We start from the raw sequence: 21,102 nt of genomic DNA, 5'->3' as shown, positions 1-21,102 counted from the left end.
ACATTGTAAGTTTACAACACTGTATATGAGTCAGAAATATACAATCCCACCTCTTCAGGAGTATGCTTTCATACCACACCCACCACCAGGGCACCATGGTCCATTGAGCCCGCGCCTTCCTTTTTTTTCTATTCTCTCCTTCCCCTTTGGGTAGCCTCATTTTCACAGTCAGATTTCTAGTGTTTGTTTTTAGTTTGGTTTTGAATAATCTTTTCTTTTTTTTCTTTATATTCTCCATATAAATGAAACCGTGCAAAATTCAATGCTACTTTTGAGGTGATGTAGCCAGCAAATTTACCACTACTGAATTAGAACATCAATTTGGAAGTTTTAAAATTACAATGATTTATAAATTAAATAATTGTTAAAATATGCTAGAGTATTATTATAAAGAATCTATTAATGCACAAAAATCACCTACATGTGAATTACTTGTTGGAAACATTATTTGTCAGTTTCCTCATACTAACACTGATAAAATGATCTCATTTAAACTTCCACCTTCCCTTGCCTACTTTTTTGTTCAGCAATTTATTGAGATGTGCTTTCAGTCAATCTATTTTTGACAATATTAACTCTAAGAGAATGAGAATGTTTGTGCTTTTTACAGTTACTCCCTCTCACAATTTTTAGTGTTCACAGAATTTGACATCATATTGGGATTTTTGACTCCCTCCTTATGTCCCTTGGCAACATTATACCAGTAGGAAATGGGTCAGTACCAGTTCTTTTTATGACAACTGTTTCTTTTATCTTTTGCTTGTCTAGGTTATGCAATTTGTTTGCACTTTTAAATCTTTTCACAGGGCTCAAAGATGCTGTGGTCCCTAGATTCTTGCATTTTTGGCAATATCTGTCAGTTGCCTTCATATTTAAGTAAGAATATAGCTGTGAATTCTACTTTTGGAGTATGCTTTCACTTGCTTCTTTGTAGGTATTGTTCCATTACATATATAATATTGTGTATTGCTGTGGCAAACCTAGTCCAACTTGACTTTCCCATCCTCATAACTCATTTATGCCTAGATACCTGAATAACATGTTCTTTGTCCTCCATCAGTGAATTAACTGAGAAACAGCTTACTAACAATAAGTCAATATAAGTTTTTCTTAGAATGTATTGTTGTCTTCAAACAGCATATTGAATTATTCTCTCATTTCTGTAATATTTTGCTTCTTATATATTTTGAGTACTGTTTTGGTTTGACTATTTTTTTGGTCATAGGTGATCTGTTTTTGGCCAACATTGTCACTCTTTCACATCTATTATTAATTAGTTTCTTACCCTTCGCTTCTTTGCATTTTATTCTGTTTGATTCTCTTTCTTTGGTGGGCAACTTGATCTTTAATTTCTGTTTTGTACAATGTTGTTTCTAAATTTGTTATTAAATCTCTCATGGTATTTTTATTTACTAACGTCTGTTGTTTAAATACCTTTGAACTCTTATTATATTAAATTTCTCTAAATGTTCTTGAATAGTCCAAAGCTTTTTCAAATTTTTTTCTCCTTTCTCATGTTTATTTCAGAATGGACTCCTTTTGTATTGTTGTGAAACAAGGTACACAAAAACTTAGTAATTAAAAGCTACAGTGATTTATTTTGCCACATTTTCTCCAAATTAGGAATCTGAGAATGGCTTCGCTAGGTGTTTCTACCTCAGGGTTTCTCATAAGGATGACTGTCATCTCCCAGGATGGCTTGCTGTCATCTCAAGACCCAATGCAACTGAAAGATCTATGGATACATCCAAGATTGCTCATGTGATTGTTAGTGGACCTCAGCTCCATATATTTTTAGATGATTTTGTTTTCTTTTTCTCATTAGGTCAATTTTTAGGTTAATATTTGCTTGTTTAAAGCACATCCTACTTCTTCTTGAAGTCTCATTTTAAATGTTTTAATAAGTTCCCTTTAAATCTTTATTTTAAAATCTGAGAGATAGACCTATCTGTCTGTATATAGTGTTCTACCACTTTGGCAATATATCAAAGCCTTATAATGAATGACAAACAGGTTTTTCCAAATTTTTCTTTAATTCAACCATATTTTGGTGGTGGTGGTGGCGGTGAGGATTAAGCAGTGAATTTCTCTCTCTCTGTTTACTGCTCTTATTTTGCCGGACAACTGCTGTTATCACTCACTTATGATTCAGTCTATACTTTTCCCTTGCGATGCAAATACAGATACGTAACTCCTGTGAGCTTGCTGAAACACCTCTCAGTCTTTCTCTTATAACCTATAGTCTAAGTCTCCTCTGATATTTTTGAGGTAATATCATAATTGATTTTAAGTTTCTCTGAACAAAGAGGAGGTCACTTGAGACAATCTTGAAATACCCAAAGAACATACTAGTACTTTTGTTTATAATATCACATGCTTCATTTGGGATTTTAAGATGGACATCTCAATAGATGTCCATTAGAATGGCATTAGAATGGCATTCTAGCATTAGAATGGCATTCTAATGCTACATGTTACAACTTAAGCAAGGATTAAAAGTGCAAAAGCCTTAAAACTGATTTGAGACTGTTTTTAAACAAATCCTTCTGTCTCTTCCTTGTTTCATTGGTATTGGAAAATAATATATTCACTCCCCAATGTAAAACTTTTAGTATTTTGTTCAATTTTCAATCAATATGTATTACACCATTCAAAAATATCTCTGTTGCAATTTTAAATAATACATCATAAAAGATAATTTTCACCAGTAAATTTGGACTAAGTCTTTGCTTATAATTAGAAATATTGGGAAACAGCAAGGTACAGCTATTTAGAAAAAAGCTGAAACTCTCCTTTATAATCTGTAAGAAATTGTGATACAAATGATCATGGACAATTTTTCTTCCAGGTGGTTTAGAATCTTTGAGAAATCTTCAGCAACTAATTGTGGACCACAATCAGTTAATTAGTACTAAAGGTCTTTGTGATACTCCTACCATTATATACCTGGATTGCTCACATAATCATCTTACTGAAGTAGAAGGCATTGAAAACTGTGGATTGCTCCAAATATTGAAGTTACAGGGAAATTACCTAAGTGAAGTAATTGTTTTGAATTAATTAATATCTATCATTAATACAACTTTTTAATATCAACTGCACAATTTAAAAGCCAATTTTGATTAATTTTACCTTTTTCTTTTTGCATACCAGCTGTGTTCTATTTCCTGTATAATTTAAACAATTGCATGCTTTTCTCTATTTAAAAAATCTTCAACAGAGTTAAATATTTTTCAGTTACATTTTAGTATATGTGCCCAAATTTATCTATCATGAAATTCTAACTACATTTTCATGAAATAACTTTAATTTATAAATTCTTACTATAAAGTTAATTATTAGAAATTTTATTCATACTAAATTTTTCATAACATTATGCTTTGATTTAGGATATGCAGTTTAACATTATATATATATATTTAAGTTTTGGTGAGTTTTATATTTGCTTAAACAGTAAAAGTATTTTGCTTACAATGAGCTAAATGACTCAAATTTGAATGTAGCTTCCATCCTTGAAGAATCATGTTCTATTAAGAGAATTACATTTGGATGATAACAGCATTTCAACTGTGGAAGCATTTTCTTCATATTGGCTGCCTTTGCTACAAAAGCTCACTATCTCTCAAAACAGGTAAAGACATTTTTTTCGTAAGCACTAATTGAAGTGAATGATTACTTAAAGTTAATGTGTGATCTTCATAAACAAGTAGAAAAGTTGTTAGGTTTTTCCATTCATGCAGCTAAAATATATTAGTGTTTACATTAATATACAATAAATTATATATATTAATTATAGCTTTGTAGAATTTTAAAATATAGTGTATCAACACACTTGCAAATCAAATAGCATTTTAATTGCCAACTTATACTACTCATTTTGTTTCATCTCAAACATGTAGAAATCTCTCAGGGCAGGTTTGTTTATATTTGTAAAGAATATAGTCCTTGGAAAATAGGGGAGGTAGTTAATTTAATTCAGAAGGATGTCTCATTCTCTCAAATGGTACTTATTAAGTCCTGGAAGAACTATTTTTAATCTGCTCTCAACTTGCATGTCTTTTTGTAACTGTTAAGATTGATTTAAATTCGATTTCCCTAAGGATATAAAGTAACACTTAAAAAAAATACCTTAACATTAAATTGAAATGGGTACCTGCCACAGAAGATCCATTTGAAACCACCAGACATCTGGATCTTTGCAGAGAAAAACTGTCTAAAACTAAAACAGGAGCACAATATGTGTATGTCTTCCTCTGCTTAATATTTCATTGAGTCCTATTCACTCTAATATGATTAATTTGTTCATCAAAGGCACATGAAATAGGGAAAGGAACCACCTTCTTTGAGTCATACAGCTTTTGGAAAATAGTGAACAAGGACAACCCAATTTATACACATACACACGGATGCACACACACACCCCACATATACATACATATGCATTGATACATATATACCTATTTCCCCCCAAAAACAAAATTTTGTCTCAACCTCTGCCACAAATGCTCATCCTTTGAATATGTATATGTCCTAAATAATTTAACTTCCATCTATTAAACCTTTCCACTATTTGACATATCAAAACTAAATCTGCATTGAAAAAGTTGATTTGTCTTGAGAAGGAAATTTATTTCAGAGTCAGCTCTATCAGATAACAATAAGTAATTTGGGCCATTCATAAATGCACTGGATCTTTTCATAATATTTTCCAGGTAAGTAGTACAACTTCGACCAGAATAGTCAGCTGTGTTTTGGATATGTGCAATAAATCAATCACTTAGTAACTATTATATCTAGTGTATTTTATAGAAGTAGATCAGATAATGTTTAAAGAGATTGGAAAATATTTAAATCAAAAAAACTTCAAAAAATAATGCCTTTAATTTCTTTGGATAATTTTAATCATCAAGGAAATATTCTACTTTTGAAAATTAAAATTAATGCTAGCTGATAAATTTTTCCCCTAGCAATGTAATATGACTTGTTCCTTATATATTGATATGACTAGGAAATAAGTGAGTAGACCATTAAAAAAATTATAACATTTATAACAATATAGGATACTCAGTCTAAATAATCCTTTTTATAATTTTTTTTTTCAGTAGCCCTCTAACTTTTCAATACTAAGGTGGACTTAGCTTTTTTGAGGGGTGAAAAAATGAGTAAGATATGTCCTTAACCTCAATAATCCCTTAGGTATAGAAGAACTTAATCTTAAATAGAACTTTATTTTTACAAGAAAAATATTATATATGATGTTTTGAATTTTTTAATAATACTGTCACATTTAAATTTATTATTTGAGGGTCTCACAAAGTTCTTTGTACATGTTACCTCCTGCCATTTTTTGATAGAAAAGGGAAACAACTCGAGACCACTAGGAAATTGTGACTGATAGAAATAGTATTAAAATGATTTCCTATAATCATTTTTAACCTGGAATTTCTTTTACAATAAGCTAATGATAGAAACTATAGAAAGTAGACACTTTATATTAAGCTTTTACCTGTGCAGTGACTATTTAGAACCATATCTGGGTTTGAATTCTTAATCTAATTTATGTCAGTTGAAATTGAACAACTCTTATGACTTCCTGAATCTCAGTTTTTGAGGTTTGTTTTTGTTTTTTTTTTTTTTTTTCCCATGTTAAAGGGAAGAGTAGAAATACCTGTTTATCTACTTTATGGGATTTTATGATGATCTGAAAGGAAAATATATGTCAATACATCTTTCAAAACTGAGAATAATTTTCTAAATGTAATATTTGAGTTTGTGGTTGGTATGTCTTTTAAATTATATACATATACATTTTGAAATTTTTGATAAATATTTTCATCACAAGGAAGAAATTATAATTCCATATGCTTTCTCCCAACAAATGAAATACATATAAAGAATGATACTCACTACATATTGTTTGAAATATTTGTTTCATCCTGACTTCTGTTTTAAATTTTCATTAGGACATGTGACTGTTTTAAGTTTGACTCAGTGGAGTCCTAACTGGAAGACTCTCTGGCTTCATAAGCCTTTATACTTCCAGTGAGACCCTAAGTAGGAGCAGAAAGTGGAAACTATTACCCATTGGCTGCTCATTGTACAAATTTTTTGCTTTTTGTCGTCTTTGAAATTTATATCTTTTTTATGCCCAGGGCTAATGTGACAAGGTCAAATGGTATTAGGTTTTCACTAATGTCCTTTGTCTTTCTGGTTTGAATTTTCTTGGAAAAAATATACACAGAATGTCAGTAAAAGGAAAAGTTCTAGAGGTTTAAAAAAGTGGATTCCACTATTAGGTTTCTACCATCCTAATGAATAGTCATAGAGGCGAATGAATAGCCAGTTTTCTTTATTAAGCTTTCTAAAGAAGAAAAATAATGCAATTTACAAGCCTTTTTATCTGAAAAGATAAAATTTCAATATTAAAAAGAAAAACTTTGGTCATGATGAATATTTCTTTACTTGGACTGATTTTTGCAAACAAAATTTTTATATTTAATTCTAAAAGTTTATTGGTTGTTTTTACTTGATTTTGTCATATAACCTTCATATTACCATATAACTTATTGGTTAAAAACATAAGATATTCTGAAAAATGAGAAAAATTTATCTATTAATCTTTCAAATTCTGGGTGACAAAGATTTAGTATCAGAAAAAAACTGAAGATATAAGACAAGGATTTTCTTGTTAATAAATACATTTATTATAATTATATTTTTACTTAAAGGATTTAAATTTCTTACTAATTAATGATCCAGATTATATCTGAATAGGGAATATTATAACATTATGACTTAAATTTAAATATTTTTGGCAAAGTTTTAAGTTTCATTCTTCCTTTCTTTTTCAGGGTATGTTACATTTCAATAAATTTTACTATTAAGGAGTTTATGTACAAATAATCAAAGTATATGTATAAATGTAATGGCCAACAACATTTCATCATTTTTTTTCTTTTATTACCTTGATTTTTCTCTTCTGGAAATTAATTTTAAGAAGGTGTTTTATATGTGTAATATATGTAATATTTTATTCAGCATCAGCTACACTCAGGGAGATCCTTTTCCAACCTCATTATTTAGTCTATTTTTTCATCAGTAGTATCTTCTGTCTCTCTGCTAATGCAGACCAGGTTAGTACAAGAGAGGAGTCAAGGTTAGTACAAGGGTTAGTTTTCTGCCAGAACCCATGAGACTTCCAGTCACAGTGTTATTTTGTAATCTCCTGACCTTGTAATAATAGTATTTTTTTTTCCATGGCATGGACTTGGTGGAAATAAAGATGTGAAAAATCTCTGCCAGGACAAATGAAGAAACAGTAAGAAAGCAAAAGAAGTAGAAATCAGTGTGTACTTTTTTTGTACCAGAAATATTGCATTAGTTGAAGCATATTTTGAGGAGTTATGGAGTTGCAAAATTTATAGGGAGCATTCATTTAGAATAATTTTGGACTTCTGCTGAGAATATGTTATATGCAAAGACATTTTTGTTTTGTTTAAATATTTAAATTTTGTTTATTAAATTAACGGCTTAACTGGCTTAATTTTAATTCTTAAATAACTAGAGTAATATGTTATGTTATAGAGTAAGTGTTGACTTAGTTAGAAATGCAAATCAAACCAGTTAATTTTCCCTACATATTTTTATTTCAATTGTGTGAATATTTGATTTAACATTTATGCTCCTTGTTTGAATATGGATTCCTAATGATAATTCTAACAATGATACACTTAAAAGTAGAATGAAAGTTCATTATTATTAGAATTGAATATGCATGCATACTACCTTACTAATTTTAAATATTAATATATTTCTGTCAAATTTAAGTCCATTCTATCAATGTATTTACTATTATTTTCTTCCTTGGATTCACTGTGTATATACTGGGCATATTTCCTCTGTATATATAACCTCAGTATAACTTTGAATACTTAACAGTAGTTTCATCATTTTCAATCTGGCAACCAAAATATATTTTAATTTAAAAAAACAGTTCTAATAAGTTATCCTGTTGAAAAGTCAAAACAATTATTTTTACTGTTTACCTCTAAAAGGTTTAGGTTATGTGTTTGAGTCAGGAAAAAATATATGGAGTCAATATAAATTCTCTGTAAATGTGGTCTTATACAAAGACAAATATATACAATTAAGGCCAAAAAATTTTATAGTTATATACCAAGGTAATATTATATATCAAGTGTACATTAATGCATCATACATTATGTAATGTGTTACTGCATTATACATATATGTTATACATTGTTAATGTATTGATTATACATGAATATGTTAGTCACAAATGTGACATATAGGACTGCAATGCACAATTCTATGATAATTTCTCTTTAGAAAAATGATAGATATATACCACAATAGAATACTTAGATTTTTATAGTTACTGCATTTTAATAACTACTGTTAGCTAATATTTTAATTATATTATACAAATGCAATTGTATATTGTCTTATATAATTATCTTACATAAATGTATTATTATATAGTTATATCAATAATATTAAGGACATTTCATTAAAAATTTTTTGAATTTTGTGTTTTTGTTTTCAGTTTGACAAAAATCATACCACTTTTTCATTTTATTTCTTTGGAAAAACTAGATGTCAGCAACAATTGTCTTTCTGGTAAGTTTAGAATAATAAAGTTTAGAATAAAAAACATATATTTTTAAAATAAGCTTTTTGAGTCTGTTCCAAATATGTAAGGTGTTGTTTTGAATAGTTTTTTTGTCACTTACAAATAATATATCTATACAATAACGTTCAGAGGAGGAAAAAAAATCTCTTTTACCCTTTGAGGTTTTCTACCTGGTCTAAGAATTAAGTTAACATAAAACATATCAAGAAGAGAAAAGTATAGAGGTTTTAATTATTTCTTTTTACATGTATTTGGGAGTTGTCACAAGAAAAAGACTCCTAGAAGCAGTAAGAATTGAACAAAGTAGTAAATATTAAAAATGTGGCAATGTGATGGTAGAACCAAGGTATAGGGAGGGTACAGTGTAGGTACAGAGGCTTAAGTAGTTAATACTGGAAAAGTGGCTAGGAAGAGAAGGGTTAGTGTGAGAAGTTTGTTGGCATAATTTTCTCTAAACCTTGACTTCCTGTCTTTAGTGATGAGTGGCTTTTTCCTTCTTGTGTGGGGAGAACATCTTTCACATGGGAATTTCATCTCCTACTTTTATGAAATAAGAAGATCCAAGTTTCCTTCCTATATCTGCTGCTTTTTAAGTGATTTAACTCAAAATAGTCAATATGCCATAGCAGTTTTTTGTCATGTTCTGAACTCCTTCAAAAACATACTGAAACATTCAATTAAAATTTTGTTTTCAGACATAATGTTTCCATATCTTTTTGGTAGACCTGGACAAATGTCACACTTATATTTTTATTTAAAAATTATATATTTTGGGGGGCCTCCCTAGTGGCGCTATGAAGCAATCTGCAACCTCTGCAGCAAGAGTTCTATCCCTGGCCGGCCAGGGAGCAACCCACATGGTGCAGCAGACTTCTCTGACTCACCCACTGCTCCCCTCAGCAGTGCACTTCAGTCAGTCTGCCTGTTCTGCTCCCCACACTGTCTCTGGTGGGTCCTCTCATCCTCCCACACCTCTGGCTTGTACCCAGTTCTTGTATGCATAAATAAATAAATCTTTTTAAGAAAATAAAAATTATATATATATATCTTTTACTTATGAAATAAATAACCTAGTGAAGATGAATAACCAAACTTGTCTAACTTGTTTGACAAGTTAACCCTATAAAAGTTTTCTAAATGTTTACTAAACCCTATAAAAGTTTACTAAAGAATGTTAAATTGATTTGCTGACTAATCATCCCCCAAATTTTCCCATAACTAGTTTGTCCCCTCGTAAAGATAACCACAGTTCTAAATTTGTCACAAAAGTTAATTTTACCTGTTCTACATCATAAAGATATTAATAAGATCACATGGTATGTTCTCTTCCATCTTTAGCTTTCTTTACCCAACATTCTTGTGACAGTCCATTGTATTGATTTGAAGATCTCATAACTTATTTACCCATTCTTCTGGTGATTGCTATTTGAATTGTTGACTATCTAGGACTACTATGACTATAAAATTCCCATGGAAATTTTTATACAAATCTTTTTTTGTGATTTTTTTTTTTTAGTTCTTTTGGGTAAATGAGTAAGAGTTATAATTGCTGGATGTAGTAGAAGGTGTATATTTGACTTTATAAGAAACTAAAAAAAACATTTTTCAAAGTAGTTAACATTTGGCCTCAATATAAAAGAGTTCTGATTACTCCATTCTAGAGGGTATTTAGTATTTCATTGAGTTGTCTCATTATGGTTTTAATTTGCATTTCCCTGATGATTAATGATATTGAACATTCTTACTTGCATGTATTGGTGATTTCTGTATATTTTTTTGTTGTGTCCAAGTGTCTCACTATTTTTAAAATTTAGTTGTTTGCCTTTTATTATTGATTTGTATTAAATCTTCATATATTCTATGAGAGTTTTGGTCATATATATGCTTGTAAATATTTTTTCCTACTTCCTTTTTACCTGTTAATTTTGTTAGTGATAAATCTAGATAAACAGAAGTTTCAGTTTTTTGATGAAGTTTAATTTGTTATTTTTTAACATTTATTGCTCTCTTTGTCCTTTGCAATATATAGTTTTCCACCTATAGATTTGGATAAGATTATTTCCTGTGTTTTCTTTTAGAAGACTTGTACTTTTAGTTTCTATGTGTAGGACTATGGTCTATCCCAAATTAATTTTTATGAATGATATGATGTAGAAGTTGAATTCATTTATTAATGTGAATATCCAATTGCTATAGCAACACTGGTTGAGTGAGTGTTTTCATCATTGAATTATTTTGGTGTTTTGTCAAAAGTTGATTTACATTTGATTTACTTTGTTTCTATTAACTGCTTTTCTCTAAATGATAAGCCACATTTTCCTATTTCTTTGCATATCTTATAATTTTAACTGTAGATTAAACATTGTACATGGCACAGTTTAGTGAGTCAGAATGTTTTCTTCCTTCAAAGGGTTTAAGTTAGAAAGGCAAAGTATCAAAATATGATTTTGTTTCAGTCAACAACCTAATTTCACTCTTCCTTAGTAAAAGTTATTTTAGTTTTCACCTTTTAGTGCATGCTCTTATTCCAGAGTATTGCCTTCCACTTTAATGCATAGTCTTTCTGGATTTATTTGAATCTGAAATACTCAATTAGGTCTCATTCTAGTGGACTGAAACTCCATTTTTTTTTTAACTGCTGCATGAACCTTAGTGTTATTATTCAGTTCTTAGATATAGCTGGTGATCTTTGCTAGATTTTGCAGACTTGTTCTGCCTATGAAATAACTAACACTTGTCCAGGAAGTGTATGAGTCCTCACATACACTTCTTCCCCTAACCCCCTTTTTGCCCAATATACACACCCATATAGAATCTTCTTAGTACTTTTCACCACAAATCCCAACATCAGTTCTAATTTTTGCCTACTCAGCTCAACAAAACAACCTCTTTGCATGGTCTCCAATTTACTGCACTGAAGTAGTAAATACCTTCAGGCAGAAAACCACTCTGATTATCTGCTAAACTTCTATGTTTTCCTCCTTTGTCAAGCTTAAAAACAGGTGCTTTATATATAGTCCAGTTTTATTATTTTCTCTAGGAGAGAGTGCCAGTATGAGTTACTTGGTAATGTATGTTAGATTGACCTACTGTTTTTTCCGAGTATACTAGGTCCATGTAATTCTGTAGCTGTATGTTCAATTTTACAACTTTTCCTATTACTTTAGATTTTAATTCTTGAGATTTGTGCTTATAATCTGGCACAAACCATTTTAAATCCTTTACATATGTTATCTCATTTAATCCTCACCCTATGAGAGGGAGAACAACCTGAATTGAAAAGCAGTTGGGTGAGGTGCTTAAGTTCACGGAGCAGGGTCAATGTTCTTAAAAGTCTCCTTTAAAAAGCATGGACATTCTGCAGTCTAAATATTTTTGTTGCTTTTAATAGCTAATCAGTAAATTGGACATTGATTTGTAATTTTTTCTTTATTTGTGCTGCTTTTTATAATGCTTTTTATTGATTATTTTCTGTAGATCTTACAAGTGTTATGAGATGGTTTGATGCATGTTATTCTCTCCGTGAATTATCTCTCACTGGAAACCCACTACTTCAAGAAATAAACTGGAGGTAAAGAAACATTGTTGCACCCCATGTACGTTCTTTACTATAGTGGCAGAAAATGGAATTAATGAAAAGTGTTCTGTGTATATTTATAGCTTGGGAAAAGTTAATATAAAAATGATTTTAAATTTTTTTAAAGATTTATTTATTTATTTATACAAGCACTGGGTACAGTCAGAAGCACGGGAGGGTGAGATAATTCACCAGAGCCTGAGCTGAAAGCAGAACAGGCAGATTGACGAAATACACTGCTGAGGGGAGCAGTGGGAGCAGCAGCCGAGGTCTGCGTGCCATGTGGGACACTCGCCTGGTGACTGGGGATGGAACTGGCGCTGCAGAGGCTGTGGGCAGCCTCGCAACCCAGAGCTCAACCGCTGCGCCTCCAGGGAGGCCCAAAAATAATTTTAAAAGTTATTCAAGATATGGTTTTGTAAAATATTTTGAAAATATCAGCCAGAAATAATTTTTTACATGTATGAACTAATGCAAATTTTAATTATATTTGTGATCCATTCTACTGATTATGTGAAATTTTAGTTAGATATTAGCTTGGATTTTATATTTATAGAAAAGACATTTGTTGAGACTTTTTTATTATATATATATTTTTACATCATTTTTCATTTTTGCACAATGAATGCATTTTCATCTTGGTTATAGTCCCCATACAATTCCCACTCCCCTTGTTTTTATCCTACTCCCTCTTCCCTCCCCTGTAGTGTGTCTCTGGTTTATAGTTGATTGTTGATTTTGATTTTTACTTTATTAGAGTTAGTCTTTTTCCTGGCCCCTTATTTAGGTTTTCTAAATTCCTGCTATGAGTGAGACCATCTGGTATTTTTCTATTTCTTTTTGGCTTATTTCCTGAGCATGATCTCTTCCAGCTCCATCCATGTTGCTGCAAATTGCATGAGTTTATTTTTTTTTTGATTGCTGAGTAATATTACATTGTGTATGTGTACCACATCTTCTTGATCCAGTCATCTATTTTTGGGCATTTAGGTTGTTTCCATAGCTTAGCTATTGTAAATAGTGCTGCTATAAACACAGGGGTGCAGGTGCTCTTTTGAATGTATGTTTCTGTGTCCTTTGGGTAAATACCTAAGAGTGGAATTGCTGGATCATATAGAAGCTCCATTTTTCGCATGTTGAAAATCTCCACACAGCTTTCCATAGTGGTTGGACCAGTTTGCACTCCCACCATCAGTGCAGGAAAGTTCCTTTTTGTCCACATCCTTGCCAACATTTGTTGCTAGTTTTTTTAATATGTGCCATTCTAACTGGTGTAAGGTGGTATCTCCTTGTAGTTTTGATTTGCATTTCCCTGATTACAAGTGATGTTGAACATTTTTTCATATCTTTGTTGGCCATTTGAGTTTCCTCTTTGGAGAAGTTTCTTTTTAGCTCTTCTGCCCATTTTTTGACTGGATTATTTTCTTTGTTTTTGTTGAGTCTCATCAGCTCTTTGTAGATTTTTGTGATCAGTGCTTTATTATTAGTGTTGTGTCTAAAAATTTTCTCTCAGTCGGTGTGGTTTCTCTTTGTTTTGGTTATTGTCTCTTTCACTGTACAGAAGCTCTTTAATTTGATGTAGTTCCAGCTGTTTCTCTTTGCCTTCACTATCACTGCTTTGGGTGATATGTCTTTAAAGATGTTACTGAGGTGTATGTCATATAGTGTTTTGCTTATATTTCCTTCCATATGTTTTATGTTTTCAGGTCTTATGTCTAGTTCCTTAACCCATTTTGAGTTGGTTTTTATGCATGGTGTGAGGTAATAGTCAGACTTCATTCTTTTGCATGTAGCAACCCAGTTTTCCCAGGACCATTTATTGAACAAAATTTCTTTGCTCCATTGCATATTCTTTGCTCCTTTGTCAAAGATTGGTTGACCATAAATCTGTGGGTTTATTTCTGTATTTTCTGTTTAGTTCCATTGATCCATGTGTCTGTTCTTTTTCCAATACCATGCAGTTTTGGTTATTATGGCTTTGTAGTATAGCTTGAAGTCTGGGAGTAGGATATCTCCATTCCCTTCTTTTTTTTTTTTTTTTTTAAGAAGAGCTTTGGCTATTTGGGGTTTTGGGTGGCTCCATATGAATTTCATCAATATTAGTTCTATTTCTTTAAAGAATGTCATTGAAATTTTTATTGGAATAGCATTGAATCTGTAAATTGCTTTTGGTAAGTTGGCCATTTTGATAATGTTAATTCTTCCAATCCATGAGCAGGGGATGTCTTTCCATTTCTTTGTGTCTTCTTCTATTTTAACAGTGATTAATAGTTTTCTTTGTATAGGTCCTTTACCTCTTTTGTTAGGTTTATTCCCAGGACCAGATGGATTTACAAATGAATTCCACCAAACATTTAGAAATGAACTAGTGCCTGTCCTTCATAAACTCTTACAAAAAATTGAGAAGGAAAGGATAATACCAAACACTTTCTATGAAGCCAACATTACACTAATACCAAAACTAAACAAGGACCACGCAAAAAAAGAAAACTACAGGCCACAATCTCTCTAATGAACACTGATGCAAAAATCCTCAATAAAATTTTAGCTAACAGATTCCAGCAATGTATCCATAAGATAATTCACCATGACCAAGTAGGATTTATTTCAGGGACACAAGGATGGTTCAACATCTGGAAATCAATCAATGTAATCCAACACATCAGCAAAAAGAAATATAAAAACCATATGATAATATCAATAGATGCTGAGAAAGCTTTCAACAAAGTACGCCACCCATTTATGATAAAGGCCCTTGAAGTTCCCGGGATACAAGGAACATACCTCAACATCATAAAGGCCATATATGACAAGTCCATAGCCAATATCATTCTCAATGGAGAAAAGCTAAAAGCATTTCCATTAAGATTTGGAACAAGACAAGAAAGTCCACTCTCACCACTGCTTTTCAATATAATACTGGAAGTCCTAGCCAGAGCAACAAGATAAGAGAAAGACATACAAGGTATCCAAATAGGGAAGTAAGAAGTTAAACCATAACTATTCTCAGATGATATGATAATATACATAGAGAACACCAAAAACTCCGCAGAAAAACTAGTCAAACTAATCAATCAGTTTAGTAAAGTAGCAGGATACAAAATCAACACACAAAAATCAGTAACCTTCCTATACACAAACTATAAAACTGAAGAAGAAATAAAAAAAATCTCCTTTATTATTGAGACTTTTTTTTGCAACTCATTTAAACCACATAGTTTGCTAGTTCAAATTACTCCATTCCTGAGAGTAATTTGGTTGCATTTTATTGTCTTAAGAGAGATTTTGATGTCTGTTAAAAAGTATGTATTATGGGGCCTCCCTGGTGGTGCAAGCAGTTAAGATGCAACCCATGAAGCTGTCCACAGCCTCTATAGCATGAGTTCGATCCCCCAGCTGGCCAGGGAGCAACCCACATAGCACAGCAAACCTCTCCTGGCTCGCCCGCTACTCCCCTCAGCAGTGTACTTTGGTCAGTCTGCCTGTTCTATTCCCCACTCTGTCTCTGGTGAATCCTCTCACCCCCTGCACCTCTGGCCTGTACCTCAGCTCTGTATGCATAAATAAATAAGGCTTTTTTGAAAAGTATGTATTATAAGCACATATGAATTCATTCCTCTCTTTGGAATATTGCAATACTTATATGTAAATAAAGAATAAATTTGTAGGAATTTTATATGAATTTTCTTTTTTTTTTTAAGATTTATTTTATTTATTTATATAAGCACTGGGTACAGTCAGAAGTGGGGGGGGGTGAGAGAATTCACCACAGCCAGAGCGGGAAACAGAACTGGCAGACCGACGAAATAGACTGCTGAGGGGAGCAGTGGGCAGCAGGAGAGGTCTGCAAGCCATGTGGGACCCTCCCCGATGGCGGCCAGGGATCGAACCGGCACTGCAGAGGCTGCGGGCAGGTCCGCAGCCCAGCACTCAACCGCTGCACCACCAGGAGTGGCCCTATGAATTTTCTTTATTCTCTTTTTCTGAGAAAACTGATCTTAAGACAAAATACGATAAGTTTAGTTTATATCAAAACATGAGAGGATCAGAAATTCTATTTAAAGAATTTGTGTGTATATTGCATATATGTATATACAAATATTGCATATAGTCCTTTTGCCAGCTGATGAAAGACTCCTTCGTCTGAAATATAAGCAAGGTCCCATTCATTATCTCAACTTCTAGAGCTATACTTATTTTACATTGGGGTTTAGAGTACCAATTCCCAAATTTTGAGTTTTCATTTCTAGAAAACAGAACTTAGAATCAAAATTCCATACAAAAAAGAAGAGTAAAAGTAAGTCTAAAATGTCAGTTTGGCAGGTGATACTATTTGTAAAGAAAATATATGATAGGTTGTTTTGATAGATGTGCTTGTTTTCCCAAGTAACTATGTAGACCACTTCTATGATGGCAAATACACACAAGTAGTTGTGTACATTGTTCCAAGAAAGCTTTTTAAGGGTACTATAGTTTTTCTTTAGGTATTTGGCAAAGAGGATATGAATTCTCTGGTTGATCTAGTATCAGCTTCCATTTGAACAGCTGCCATTTTGCTACTGTAACAACTGGAAACAAAAACAGATCTTTATGATCTTTGAATTTACTTTTTCATTATTTGTATGATGAGCACTTTATTGAATAAAATATGCTAGTGAAAAAATACTCAGAATTAATACACTTAGTATGTGTGCTTTATGCGTTTATATTATTTCATTACTTATAATTTCTGTATTTAAATGAAGTTTTCTAGACTAGAGTAATACCAACTTGAAAATTTTACCTATCAAATTTCATTTAGTTGGTCCAATGCAGCTTTCATGTATTTGAGATTCATTTATCTAAATGACTTAAAATCTAGTAATCTATAAAATATGGATTTATTAATGAAAGGTTTAGCTCAAACTTTAAGCAGTGTGTTCCAATGAACTTTACATAACCCCTTGATAGCAACAAAGGGATTAGTTATATATTTTCCCAATTGGCTTCTTACTTTCATGTCTAGCCAGTGATAACACGGACAAAACTGATGTACTAAAAAAATCTCTTCTTAAAACTTAATCCACAGACTCAGTTTGGAATCTCCTTTGGGGATGTGTTTCATTCATTAATGATTAATAGAGCTTCTTAAGTGACAGAATATTCACCAGGAAGTTTTCACTAAATGAAATATTGATTCAGCCCTTGACGAGGAGGAGCCCAGCTGGAGAAACTAATGTTGGGATCTCACAGTATTCTTGTACTTCATTTCTAACATGAATCAACTTGTTACAGCACTTTCTCATATATTCAACATAGACTTTTATAAAGTGGCATTTGAACTTAAGGTCAATCTGTGTACTACTAACACAGATCTGAGAACTGTTTCTTTCAATAAAATATAGGAAAAAAATGTTTAAAACAAAATACAAACTTCAATCTGAATATTTTTTATATAAATCACAAATTATAAAATGTTATGACAGTCTCAAAGATCCAAACAAACAAAATGTTTATATGTAAAATAATTCAAATATCCTGACTAAAATAATACTTTTAGGGACTTATCCTATTTAAAGGGGATGAAAATTATAAAAAAAAATTCCAAATTAGTTAATCACACTTTCTAGAGTATCCCCCAAGTTAAAATATTATATTTAATATTTATCTACATCAATATCTACATTAATGTCTACATCAATACCATGTCCAAAATATAGTATTTGATGATAAAATTATCATTTCCCCCCTTGCTGATCTAGCACCAGTTAACATTTGAGCAACTTCCACATGCCTGTTGCAACACTTAGTGTCCTATATTATGTTTGTATTTATTAATTTTTCATTACTTTGGTGTCTGTAGCATAAACATTTATTAAATAAAATATACTTGTGGTAAAATGTTGATCTGTCTGTTAATCTGATGAAAGCAAATTATGATTTTTTTCCTCTCAGACTTTATCAGTGTTTGAAATTACTTCATTTTCTCATCAATTATTTCTGACTAGAGGCCCCTGTTATCTTCTTTTTTAAAAAGCATATTTGGGGCCTCCCCAGTGGCGCAGCGGTTGAGCACTGGGTTGCGAAGCTGCCAGCAGCCTCTGCGGCACCGGTTCGATCCCCGGCTGCTCCCCGGCCACCAGAGGAGGGTCCCGCATGGCGTGCAGACCTCTCCTGCCGCCCGCTGCTCCCCTCAGCAGTGTACTTCGGTCCTTCTGCCTGCTCTGCTCCCCGCTCTGGCTCTGGTGAATTCTCTCACCCTCCTGTGCTTCTGATTGTACCCAGTGCTTGTATAAATAAAAAAAAAAGCACATTTCACTTTATTGTCATTATGTAACCTTTTATATAAAACCAATGGCAATATTAATCAGTGAGCAGATCACTGAAATGTAATTGTATAGGTCTACAATATCTCTTATTTTAGCTAATGTTTCTATCATCATTGATATATAAATTATGCTAAAGTCTCCAAGTAATCTATATTTTTCTTAAAAATGTAAAGTATTTTGAAAATCATTTACATTTCAGAGTGGCTTTTGAAGTTTAAGCCTGAGTATCTATGATTTTAGCATAGTGTGTTGTGGTCTATTTTTTCCCTAATACAGTGGTTCTTAATACACACAAAATAGGTTAGATTTTAAAAATATGGATTTGGATTTTTTCCTGACCCCTTAGTATAACTGAATGTAACTGAAGTCTCTGCATCTAAAAAAAAATATTCAGATACCAAAGTCTAGTAGTTCAAGGGTAGTCTTCTCCGAAACCCCTGTAGGGTTGGAGGAAGACATAAGAATCTAGCTTTGAATTCACATCCCAATGGCTGTGGATAGTGACTAAAATAAAGAATGGATGTATTAAATACTGTGGTTCTCATGATAGCAGTATTCATAGTGCCTTCCTTCAGGTGGCCTAGTAGATGAGACCTGATACATAGCTGCTCAAGAAGGTCTCATAGGTGTTATTATATGTGTACTACCACTGTGGGTCCAGCATCCCAGTGAAAAGTTCTGTACAAATAAGTACACAAAATATCTTGTGGTATATTGGCTGGGATTGTATCCATTCTATAGGCCAAATTGGAAAGAATTGTCTTCTTGTCAATAGCAAAGTTTCTTATCCATGTATAGATATCTTTGTAGTACAACTTTCCATTTATTTAGTTTTCTTTATTATCTTTTCATCAGAGTTTTGTAGTCTTTCTCATAGGAGCTATCGGTATTTAAGTATGGAGTTTTACTGAGTCAGAAAGTTCATTTTGCTAGTGACCATCAGCAGCCTTATGAAAACAGAACCGCACTCTCCTTGTGAAAGGTCTGGAAAATATTTCTACATAGCTTCACTTGGCAGATAGCTGTTGATGTCTGAACCTGGTTTTTGATATTATTTTTCTTTTCAGTTGATACACACTTTTGATCATTTATGCTAAATGCTAAACTCTTTAAAATGCTTGTTATTATAAGGCTTAGCAAAAAAGAAAAATCATACTTTTAAATTATTCAGATCATTCTACTAAAGTAAACAATCAGAATTTACCCCCTATTTCTGAAATAAACAGCAACTTTTAGTAATACTGTTTTATTATCTTCTTTTTTAAGATTTTTTAAGACTTATTTATTTATGTATACAAGAGCTGGGGTACAGGCCAGAGGTGTGTGCGGGGGGAGGATTCACCATAAACAGAGCAGAGAACAGAACATGCAGACTGACCAAAGTACACTGCTGAGGGAGCAGCGGGTGAGTCAGGAGAGGTCTGCTGCGAAATATGGTTTGCTCCCTGACTGGCGGGGAATCACACCCATGCTTCAGAGGTTGCGGATAGCCTCACAGGCTGCATCCCAACCCCTTGTGCCACCAGGAAGGCCCCTGTTATCTTCTTTTTTAAAAAGCACATTTGACTTTAGTGTCATTATGTAACCTTTTACTTACTCCCAACCCAAATTTATCTCCACTTGAATTTCCCACTTTCGTTTTAGAAAAACAAAATTAAATTTAAGTCATGAACTTTAAAACTTATTTTGGGGCCTCCCCGGTGGCGCAGCGGTTGGGCGCTGGGTTGTGAAGCTGCCCGCAGCCTCTGCGGCACCGGTTCGATCCCCGGCTGCTCCCCGGCCACCAGAGGAGAGTCCCACATGGCGCGCAGACCTCTCCTGCCGCCCGCTGCTCCCCTCAGCAGTGTACTTCGGTCCTTCTGCCTGTTCTGCTCCCCGCTCTGGCTCTGGTGAATTCTCTAACCCTCCCGTGCTTCTGACTGTACATGTATAAACAAACAAACAAACAAATAAATAAAAATACATGCCTCTTTAAAAAAAAAAAAAAAACTTATTTTGTACCATATGTGATACCATACATTTTTTTAAAACAAATTTAGCAGTCATTTTTTCTATGAAATCTAATAGAGCTTTCTAAGCTAAATTCTGCACTTAAATTAGTAATTAGGCACATGGTTATTTCAGATATAAAATCTCATTTTCAAAATTAACTTTTTTTTCTCTTTTCAACAGGCATTCTCTACTTGAAGTGTTACCTGCTCTAAGAATTCTCAATGGTGAAATGCTAAACTCTTATTCAGAAAGCCACACTGATGAGCACTGTCAATTAGAATTAGGACAGTTCTTGATACTTTGTCAATCCCAGATTAAAGAATTCAACTTATTAATCGAGAACTACATTACTGGAAAAGGGTAAGGCTGTTATCCTATCCTTGTCATAATTAAAAGAAATGATAAAATTTATACATGTGATTAGAATATTCTAATTAACATAATCATAAGTTTTTGGATTAGAACAGTATGCTTTAGGGATAGTCTCATTTTTTTCTATTTGAAATTTACTAATGTTTATTATGAACATAATTTAAAACCTAATATATTAGAAACATAAATGAAAGAATGAG

At 32.4% G+C, this 21,102-nt stretch overlaps 1 protein-coding gene across 5 annotated transcripts in view; it reads left to right on the top strand.

Moving 5' to 3' along the window:
* LRRIQ1 (leucine rich repeats and IQ motif containing 1) overlaps positions 1-21,102 on the top strand; it is a 171,851-nt gene that overhangs the window by 40,169 nt on the left and 110,580 nt on the right. For all 5 annotated transcript variants that reach the window (XR_008552187.1, XM_037515188.2, XM_054696173.1 and 2 more), the window contains exons 12-16: positions 2,849-3,042; positions 3,504-3,631; positions 8,567-8,640; positions 12,131-12,224; positions 20,711-20,890. Coding sequence is in view for 4 of the 5 variants with exons in the window: in XM_037515188.2 (XP_037371085.1) it covers positions 2,849-3,042; positions 3,504-3,631; positions 8,567-8,640; positions 12,131-12,224; positions 20,711-20,890 (670 nt within the window). In the remaining variant the exon portion in view is untranslated. The remainder of the gene's footprint in view (positions 1-2,848; positions 3,043-3,503; positions 3,632-8,566; positions 8,641-12,130; positions 12,225-20,710; positions 20,891-21,102) is intronic.

This window comes from Talpa occidentalis, unplaced genomic scaffold (assembly GCF_014898055.3).
Source record: "Talpa occidentalis isolate TD23 unplaced genomic scaffold, MPIMG_talOcc4v2.1 talOcc4.16, whole genome shotgun sequence".
Lineage (NCBI taxonomy): Eukaryota > Metazoa > Chordata > Mammalia > Eulipotyphla > Talpidae > Talpa > Talpa occidentalis.
This window is presented reverse-complemented; position numbering and strand designations above follow the sequence as displayed.